Source organism: Homarus americanus, unplaced genomic scaffold (assembly GCF_018991925.1).
Source record: "Homarus americanus isolate GMGI-L3 unplaced genomic scaffold, GMGI_Hamer_2.0 scaffold4896, whole genome shotgun sequence".
In the NCBI taxonomy this organism is placed as follows: Eukaryota; Metazoa; Arthropoda; class Malacostraca; order Decapoda; family Nephropidae; genus Homarus; species Homarus americanus.
Genome location: NW_024749657.1, coordinates 2,778,315 through 2,789,472, shown reverse-complemented (window position 1 = coordinate 2,789,472; position 11,158 = coordinate 2,778,315). Strand labels below are relative to the sequence as shown.

At 39.3% G+C, this 11,158-nt stretch overlaps 1 protein-coding gene across 2 annotated transcripts in view; it reads right to left on the bottom strand.

Annotated features, from left to right (window-relative positions):
* Positions 1-5,543: 5,543 nt before the first annotated feature.
* The window catches only part of LOC121853415 (cytochrome P450 9e2-like), a 28,886-nt gene continuing 23,271 nt past the window's right edge, over positions 5,544-11,158 (bottom strand). For both annotated transcript variants that reach the window (XM_042347509.1, XM_042347510.1), the window contains exon 7: positions 5,544-5,982. In XM_042347509.1, coding sequence (XP_042203443.1) covers positions 5,813-5,982 — 170 coding nt within the window. In that variant the 3' untranslated portion in view covers positions 5,544-5,812. The remainder of the gene's footprint in view (positions 5,983-11,158) is intronic.

Below are 11,158 nucleotides of genomic sequence, written 5' to 3'. Positions count from 1 at the left end.
TATATATATATATATATATATATATATTGAGTGTTGAGATGCAGTGATTTGATGCTTTTTTCATGCGTTTTGTGGCTCATCTTGTATAAAATATCTCCGGCATTTAATACGTTTTAAAAATATTTATCATGGGTAATGGTAACCCATTGTTATATTGCACTGACCTTACCATGTTTAGATATTTCAAAGTTAGTACCACAGTATGAAATGGCATTGAGTACAGTATACTTTAAGACAACCGTATTAATAAAACCTTGAATTCATTAGTTGATATGTGCATACACTGTGTCCACATATGACACCCAGCTGTTAACCCAGTGGGTGGGTGTCTCATGGAGCTCTCATATTCCAATCTTGGTTTTAAGTGCTAATAAATCACTAGTACACCTTCCAAGAATAACTAAATCTCTTACCTTTGAACTAATAAATTGGGTACTGTGTTTATCTCGGTTATAATGAAAACAGTCTTGATATTACCTCTCCGGGAAATATAATTTCAGCTGAAATAAATTTAATTGTGTGTGAATGTAATTGTTCAAATATTAATTTAGTTTTTAATGTAAAAATGCAATGAGGACTAGCTGAAGAAATTGCAATGCCATTTTTTTTTATCTCCCATTTGTACTTTTGGTTTGAGAAATCGATAAGCCGTGATCATTACATTTTAACAGGTTATTGCTATGCATTAATATTTTAATTTTTTCACATAATGTAATGCTCATCGGTGATATGTATCAAAAGTAGATCACATTCCTATTTCTACACTGCAATCCGTCACTTTTACGATGGCCATTTCTTCTGAATATTTTTGTAAAAGTTTGATGATAATATATTAATGATTATCATGATTGTTTGTTTATTCCTCTAATTCTCTTGTGCTAAGTCTGTAACACTATTTATTCTTATATTTCTCATGTCATTTGTCCCTTGGGAATAGGTAAGATCACAGTAATACGTCACATTCATCAGCAGCATCACCATTTAACGGCCAATTTCTGCAATTGCAGGAATTAGCCATGATTACCTGATGGCACTTCTAGTTCTCCATGCTGCCCCTTGTCAAGTTCTTCATTGTGATGACATTTCTTACCACCTCTCCCCATGTCATTCTTGGCTTGCTCCTAGCTCTGACCCACTCCATCTAGACTTGTGTTGTACATCTCTTAACCCAGTTGGTCTCCTGTAAACTCTCCAAATACCCAAATCAAACTCAGTCTACCTTTACATAAAACCTTGCCAAAACTTTTGAATATTATTGTGTCCAGGGCTTATTAAGAAAAGAAAACTTGTATCCTGGAAATTCACGCAAGATCACCTTTATTGGTGTTTGTAATTTTATATATGTATTACTTGTGACGAGATAAGCCATCAAGAACGACAATATTGTACAGTATTTGCATTCTTGACCCATTTCCGCCCTTAGTTGTCTTGAGCCGGCTGACCACTAATCTGTTCTCTGTCAATGAAAATCCCCGGTGGCAGGAATTTATATTAAAGCTTTCTTCCGTCTGAAATAACTACCGTTTAATAGTCGATCTTCTGGTCTCGCCCTGAGAACTCCTTCATTGCTTGTTTAACTCGGTTGGTTACTGACAGCCAAGTGTGGTTATTCATTTGGTTATACATTACCTCTCCCATTTATTTTGTATTTCAATTGTTTGTTTCTTTCGGTAGTTTTGGTATAGGGGTTTGTGTTTTGATAAAGCAATACTCATCTCTTTTATCTAACATTCAACCATATTGTTTTTGTTAACATGATTTTATACAAAATGCAACCTTAGATTTATCTCCCCCTTATTGTTGCTGTACAATTTAAAGAATTATGCTGGTAAATAAAAGCAACGAATTATTTAAGTCTCGCTACAAGTTAAAAGAATATGTTAACTTTTTATGGCATTGATTGAGAGGTTTGCCTAATACTGTACAAAAAGTTCTCCAGTTATCCAAAGCCTCTAAAATTAATGAAATTCAGAATTTAGGTAAAGTTTTCAGTTACATAACATCCTAAATATCAATTATAAAGAATGAGGTCCATTATTGCCTTGTGATGTATAAGTAGCCGTAGATCAAATGAGCATTCTTGTAGATGTTCAAATATATCGTATTGTGAAATATTGACCTTGAGTCACCTTTACTGATGACATTCATAAGTGTTATTGGGCAAAGTTTGTCTTCCTGGACCACATGACGATTGCCACCCTTTGCTTATTTCACTATGATTAACATACTAATGCTACCTGGGGGTTAGAGTAGGTTGGGCTTAGATTAGGTTAGGTTAGATCCATCTCGTCTTCAATCAGTTGTTTATTAATCTTATAGTAGTACATCATTGGACACCCGTCAAAAATATAGAAAGGCTGATTACTTCTAAAATAACATACTTTACAAAAACTAAGCTTCTGTTTATGTAAGAAAAGTCCAACTGTTTCCTAATACCCTGTACTATATATAAAAAAGAATTAAGAAAACAGACATGAAAGACACTCTGTATTTATTTTTTTCAGGAAAGTTTTATTTCGACATTAATACTGAATATAAATATTTTGTTACACAAAGGTATACGTATGTACTGTAGTGCAAAGGACCTACCTTTCATGGTAATATGCAGTACATAATTTTTCTGTGACTACGAAGGGGTACTTAACAGGTTTAGTCATTTATTTGCCACCTTCAGTAACAAGTAATTATAAGTGATATTATTTTAATAAACCATTAACCATTTGTAACAATGAAATTTTCAAACAAGGCTGCTTGCATTTCATAGGAAACAAAAAAATTTATTTAAATGCAAGAATAAAAACAGTACATTACTGTACTACACATTTACAAATTAATCAACTGTAAATAAATTCTCACTTGTATAAAATTATTTACTCTATTTATTGGGGCAAGACTTTTATATATGCACTGTACTGAATAATTGTATAAAATAAGATTTTTTGGTTATTTCACTTGTCACAAAATGAATCTGGAATTTTATAGTTGAAATTGGTAATTTTGACAATTATAAGACTTTTCTTCAATGGCATTTCTGGCACAAATTACAGGTATATGCGAGATATTTAGCATTTTATTATGTACAGTAATGTATATTCATAAGTGGTGGTACACACAAAACATCAAGCAACTGTGAAGCCCCCCTGGTTAGGTTAGATTCAATTCTATGTTTTTCAGATGTTTTTTTGTGTTTTGAACACTTTGTCTTGATTTTTATAGCAAATCTTTAGATTCTGAGATGGGAGGGTTTATTTCAGAAAATATTAATTTGTGCCAGAATTGAAGGTCAAATTCATTCATAACACATCAAAAACCATTGGAAAAAGTTTAAATTTTGATTTCATTTAATGGCAACGAGTGAAAATTTACCGAATTTTCAATAATCACTTCTATAATACAGTCGACCCTCGTTAATTCGGACCCCTTTAATCCAGATTTCGGACAAAATCTGAAACTTTTTTTTATTTATTTAGTGTACAGTAGTATCCCGCTTAACGCGGTCAATTGAACCCACAGGGTACCGCGTTAAGTGAAAACCGCGTTAAGTGAACAACAGAACATATGGGATTAATTCCAATAGAGACTGGCCCGACCCCCAAACTCCACTTTTTGACGACACACAACTATGTTGTAGTAAAAATTTTATCTTAACTTTATGATGGTATGCACACACAATTAATAATTAAGAGAAATATCAATAATATTAGGTTTTTTAACACTTGCATTAGTAGAAAAGATGGCTGGGCACACGGGGATGGGGGGTTGGTTCCGAGGCAGAGGGCAGATTATTGGCCCTCACCTGTATCACTTGTATCAATTGTATCACTATCCACCACAGAGGCTTGCAGGGCCTCTTTGTCAAACCCCTCAAAGGCCATATAAGTCCATATCCTCACTATAATTATCACTATCACTGACTTGGGCCGGCTGTGGTGGGTGGCGGGTGAAGAACTCGGTAATGTTTTGATGACTGGGCGACCTTGTGCGCATCGTGCCCGCGCCGCTTCCCGCATATATGATGAAAAATTCCGCGTTAAGTGAAAGTTCAGCTCTGGCGAGGCACCGCGTATATGATAAAACGCGTTAAGTGAAACCGCGTTAGGCGGGGTAATACTGTATTTATTTATTTTTATTTTTTTATAGACTTGTAGGAATATTACCTACGCAGACCTAAAGCTAAAATGCTGGTCCACCCACTGCTGGGATAAAACACCAGCGTCTTTTTGGTTAAATGTAACATCTCCACCACTAGTGGGGGATGCAACTTTTAGCTTCAGACATGAAAAATATTTATCATTTACTGCCAGTAAACAATGGAAACATAAAATATATACCAATTAGTAATGAAAAGTTGTGCAGTTCCTTCAGCAAATGAAGCTCACCAACTTACAATAGGCTAAATTACCTTACAACTTGTTTTCAGTAGTCTATGTTGAAGTTCTTAGCACAGGCTAACTTATCATATCACATACGGTATCACAGTTCTCATTGATCTACAAAAAATACTGGTAATAAAAACCTTTTCGATATTTCACACTTAATATAATACCCGGTAATCTACTTCAACCTCCTATTGTTTACAACGACGCATGACGCACCACCAGCTGTTGAGTATCAGCTAGACGGTACTCATGTTTTTCGAATCGTTTTCAGTTAAAAAACTGTTACATCACATGTATATTTTACCTTAACTGTGCCTGAATGAATATATTCTCGGAAATAAATAGTAGTTTTGCTGAAACGTGATGTATTTTAATGTAAAATAGGATAAAATACATGACGAAAACAAAAGATTTTACCTAACCTTCCGATGTTCAAGAGAAGTTATTCATTTTTTTTAATAGTTTTTGGTTAAAATACTGTTGTATTACAATGGTATTCTATTCATACTGTGCTTGATATAATGCATTCACGGAAATGTAATATTTTTGCTGAAATGACGTACGTATTACAGTGGAAAGTGGGATAAAATCGTGACGAAAACATTGACTTTCGCTTTCTTTCGTTCAAAAGATGTTACCGTAATTGCTTTTCGATTGGTTTTCAGTTAAAAAACTGTTGTATTACAATAATATTCTATCCTAATTGACTTGAATAAATACTACGATACCATATTTCTGAATATTTTCATTAAAATCCATCCAAATCATTTTCCTTGTCATCGTCTGCAGCACCAAACAGCTTCTCCCAGTCCTCTCCTTGAATAGGGCTAGAGGGTACGTGTTTTTCGAATCGTTTTCAGTTAAAAAACTGTTACATCACAAGTATATTTTACCTAAACTGCTCCTGAATGAATATATTCTCGGAAATAAATAGTAGTTTTGCTGAAACGTGATGTATTTCAATGTAAAATAGGATAAAACGCATGACGAAAACAAAAGACTTTACCCAAGCTTCCGATGTTCTTGAGATGTTACTCGTTTTTTTAATAGTTTTCGGTTAGAATACTGTTATATTACAATGATATTCTATTCATACTGTGCTTGATATAATACATTCACGGAAATGTAATATTTTTGCTGAAATTACGTACGTATTACAGTGGAAAGTGGGATAAAATCGTGACGAAAACAATGACTTTGAAATATAATGCAATATTAACCCCTAAATCGGTTAATTCGGACAATTGGCTAAAACGGACACCCTTCCCCCCTATTAGTCCGAATTAACAAGGGTCGACTGTAGTCCAATACATTTATTTTACCATTTGAAAGTATGTTTGATTATAAAGTATCACAATGGTAAAGATTACATGTAACATTATTATTCAGCATAAGTATGATACATAACTTTGTCACCAAGGTCATTGGTTGATTCACTCTTCACTTAATGGTTTAAGTATAAGATTAACACCATTCTTGGGCCTTAAGATTCCCACACCAAATTCCACTTCCATCTCCTCATAACCAGGAGCCAGTTGAAGGTCTGCTGCCAGTATCATCTTTCCTAGAGCCACTTTTGCCTCCATCAGAGCAAACCTCATTGCTGGAAAGAGTTATGATTTAAATCCCTATATCCTACAACTCTTCCTTTAAAATTTCCTCATAACCAGAGATTTAAGATGATAGCTAACTGGCTTTTTTGAGTTAATGTACGAAATAAAAAATAATTTCAAATATGGCAAAAAATCACACTTGGGTCCAAACTTAACACAAGACTACCTTGTTGACTGCTTGAAAATTAATGACAAATAATTAACGTAAATTAAAATGATGTAAAATATTCACTCAAGATTTAGGTCTAGTTTACATGTCTAGGTTAATAAAAAAAAATTTTCAAACATTAAAAGTGGGATCAAACCCAGGGCCACTTGCTTACAAGGCCAGTATGCTGATCACTATTCCATGGGTGACCATGCAGTACTGATATCGCACTCACTTATTACTTTGGTCCACACAAGTTAACTACTTTACAATACAGTAAGTCCTCGTTTAATGTTGCCCCTGGTAACGTTGTTTTGTTATAACGTCGCTACTCTTTAGATACCAATAATTCGGTTAACGTCCCAATGACTCAATATAACGTCGTTTTTAGTCATCCCGGACTACTTTTTACGGCACATCACCCCCTCTCACCTTGCCGCGCTACTCTCTCTCGTCTTGGCTCACTGCCTCTCACTCGCAGAACGTCACAGCGTCGTCAGTTTTTGTTAGGCTTCCAAGCGCCCATCTAGTGCTACTGATGTTAGTGTTGTGAAGAAGCAACGTAAGACAATTAGCCTTGCTAAGAAAATTGAGGTTTTAAACTGGGAGGAGGAGCCACCTGCCGGGTCCCAGTGACTCGCCACCGTCCTCCTCCGCTCCACTACCCACCACACACTCGCTCCACCTCCGCCCATCAGTGTGTACAATACAAAATGATTTAGTTTATATATATATATATACAGTTGTACCCCACTTAACGCGGTCAATAGAACCCAGAGGGTCCCGCGTTAAGTGAACAACAGAACATATGGGATTAATTCCAATAGAAACCAGCCCGACCCCCAAACTCCACTTTTTGACGACACATAACTATGTTATAGTAAAAATTTTATCTTAACTTTATGATGGTATGAAAAAACAAGTAATATAGAAGTGGTTAGGTTAGGAAAAATAAAGGTTAACATAGGAAAAATAAAGGTTAGGTTAGAGAAACTAAAAGTTAGGTGGAACACTTACGGTAGTAGAAGAGATGGGTCGGCATACGGGGATGGAGGCTGGTTCCAAGGCAGAGGGCAGATTACTGGCCCTCGGGTGAATCACCATCACTGTCACTTACAGTTGTCAGGGCTTCCCTGACAAATCCCTCAAAGTCAACTTCACTGTCACTATCACTGGCTTGGGCTGGCTGTGGTGGGTTGCGGGCGAAGAACTCGGTTATGCTTTTTTGACGGCTGGCGTTTATGTTGTCTTGGTACACCGTGATGTACGGCTCCATAGCCTGCACCAGCCGGGTATGGAAGACTTCATAGCGGTCATTGTCATTGTCGCGGGAAAGGACGGACTTCATTTTCTCCGCAAACTCTATGGCACACTTAATATCACTACGACTTAAACTGTGTTCTTCGGAGACTGACGCACCTTTTTCCTCCTCTTCACTGACGTGTTCTTCTTCCAACATCTCGTCGGCAGTCACTTCAGGATCTCTGATCACCTCCAGGATGTCTTCGTTGGTGGTCTCGGAGAAGCCTTCAGCTGTAATATTGAGCGCAGCTTCTCTGGCAAGGTCCACTGCTACTGCAACAGACTGAACCTCACCAGTCACAGGTTCACTCCTCCTCTCACTTGGTATGCCATGCAACACATGTCTCCATGCGTGACGAATCGTAGCAATAGTCAGCAGATCCCATGCCTCCACCAAGAAGTCTACAGCTTGTTTAACGTTAAACTTCTTCCAAAATTGTTTGACGAGAAGTTCTTGAGCCGCCACCTCTTGTTCCTTGTCCTCGTCGCTTTTGCTCTCGCTGTCGGTGTCACCCAGCATACGCAACTCATCCTTGGTGTTGGTAGAGTCGTTCAGGAGCTTGAACTTCTTTGCAGAGTACGCAGCTTTCACATTGCAAATCAACTCCTGGTCCATGGGCTGGATTAATGACGTAGTGTTGGGAGGAAGGAAGACCACTTTTACGCTGGGGTGACGATCCATAAGTAGGGGCGAGTGTCCAGGTGCGTTGTCAAGGAGCAACAAAATATTGAATGAAACATTCTGTTGCTCGCAGAATTTCTTCACGTCAGGAACAAAACAGTTGTCAAACCAGAAGAGGGACAGAGAAGAGGACATCCACGCCTTACGTGCGGTTAGCCAGTGGACATTAAGCTTGTTCATGTCCATATTCTTGTAGGCGTGCGGCTTGCGGGCTGTGTGAATCACCGATAACTTTGGTTTACAGGTACCGGAGGCATTGGTGGTAAACAGGACGGTGATGCGTTCCTTCTGCAACTTCCGACCCCTTACCTTGCTGGCAGACTGGACAACGAAGGTCTTGGAAGGTAGCTTTTTCCAGAAAAGACCAGATTCGTCCATGTTAAACACCTGGTCGTCAGTGTACTGTCCTTCCTCCATAATCTCACGTAAGAACGGAGGAAAATCTCTAGCCGCCACACGGTCAGCACTCGCTTCCTCACCACCAATGTTGATGTTGGTGATCTTGTTCCTCTTCTTAAACCTATGCAGCCAACCAGAGGAAGCATTGAAGGGTTTGGGCTCTGCAATTCCCAGCTTACGTGACACTGCTGCGTATAGCTCACGTGCGTACTCCTGCACTGAGCGCGTGTCCACCGCCATGTTGCGTCGCGCCTGACGAATCAAATAATTCACCAGCAAATTTTCCACTTTTGCCAGCACCCTGTTCTGGCAATACCTGATAGATGAAGCACCTGCAGACTTTGTGATTTTCATGTGCTCTTTGATCTTGGCTGCATCCTTCTTGATCGTGCGAATCGTAGATTCGTTGACGCCATGCTTGCGCGCGAGATCAATTTGCCGTGTTCCTTTCTCCAAATCTTGAACAATTTGGTACTTCACCTCGTAGCTTAAGGAACGTCGTGTCTTCTTTGGCTTAGTGCCGCTGGGTCCAGGTAAGGAAAGGTCTCTCTCTGGTGGCGGTGGTGGTCCGGCGGAAGCCATTTTACGGAACAATGGATGCGCGTTTACACGGTGTGGCCTTGAGGGATGAAACTGCTGCGGCTAGGTCAAGCGTCGTCTTTCCTCCCTCCCTCCCCCCCTCCCTCCCTCCCCCGGGTGGTCACGTCATAATACTTTAAGCCAATTAAAGCTAGCAGCAGAGGGGGGTAGGGATGCATGGCCAATCACAGTCCGATACGTCATATGACGTCAGTGATAACGCAACAAAGACACACACTGCGCAACCTTACCGCGCGGCTTGCCCAAGCGGAGGGAGGAGGAGGGAGAGGCGAGGAGCACAGGCAGGCAGGCGGGCGGGCGGGTGGCGCGAGGGGAAAATCTAAAAATAGCGTCGCGCCGGACACTCTCCGCGTAATGGCGTTCGCGACCGCGGAATGTAAGAATGTTAGGTTCTGGCAAGGCACCGCGTTAACGGTGAAACGCGGAATGCGGGACCGCGTAATATGAGGACCAACTGTATATATATATATATATATATATATATATATATATATATATATATATATATATATATATATATACACACACACCTAGACCCCGACTTACGACGGGGTTAGGGACCCAAATCCAGGTCGTAAGTCCGGCATGGTCGTAAGTCCGACAAAAATAAAAAATAAAAAATCTACAATGAAATACAGTACAGTAAAAGTAATGAATAATGATGAATGGATACAGTACAGTGAAAGTAATAAATAATAAGGAATGGATACAGTGTGACTGAGCACTTAACCTTTAATGTAGTCAGCTGAATGCACATGGGGCCCCCATAATTTTCTAATTATACATGGAGACTACATTAACTGGAAACGTTTCGGTATAGAAAATGCGTGTCATTTTTTTTATCTATATCTGAGGCGGTCGTAGTCCCGACGGTCGTAAGTCCACGTAGTCGTAAGTCGGGGTCTAGGTGTGTATATATATATATATATATATATATATATATATATATATATATATATATATATATATATATATATATATATATATATATATACATATATATATACAGTTGGTCCTCACATTACGCGGTTAATGTAACCCAGAGGGTCCCGCGGAAAGTGAGGAACGCGGAAAGTGAATAACATAACATATGGGATTAATTGAAATGGAGTCCAGGCCGATCCCCAAACTCCACTTTTTGACGACACACAACTATGTTGTTGTAAAAATTTTATCTTAACTTTATGATGGTATGAATAAACAAGTAATATAGAAGAGGTTAGGTTAGGAAAGATAAAGGTTAACATAGGAAAAATAAAGAATAGGTTAAAAAACTAAAAATTTTGTGGAACACTTACGGTAGTAGAAGAGATGGGTCGGCATACGGGGATGGAGGCTGGTTCCGAGGCAGAGGGCAGATTACTGGCCCTCAGGTGAATCACCATTACTAGGTGAATCACCATTACTAGGTGAATCATCATCACTGTCACTTACAGTTGTCAGGGCTTCCCTGACAAATCCCTCAAAGTCAACTTCACTGTCACTATCACTGGCTTGGGCTGGCTGTGGTGGGTTGCGGGTGAAGAAATCTGTTATGCTTTGCTGACGGCTGGCGTTGATGTTGTCGTGATACACCGTGATGTACGGCTCCATAGCCTGCACCAGCCGGTTGTGGAAGACATCATAGCGGTCATCGTCATTGTCGCGGGAAAGGACGGACTTAATTTTCTCTGCAAACTCCATGGCACACTTAATATCACTATGACTTAAACTGTGTTCTTCGGAGACTGACGCACCTTCTTCCTCCTCTTCACTGACGTGTTCTTCTTCCAACATCTCGTCGGCAGTCACTTCAGGATTTCTGATCACCTCCAGGATGTCGTCGTTGGTGGTCTCGGAGAAGCCTGGAACTGTAACAGTCTGCGCAGCTTCTCTGGCAAGGTCCACTGCTACTGCAACATTCTGAACCTTACCAGTCACAGATTGACTCCTCCTCTCACCTGGTATTCTATGCAACACATGTCTCCATGCGTGACGAATTGTAGCAATAGACAGCTGATCCCATGACTCCACCAAGATGTCCACAGCTTTCTTG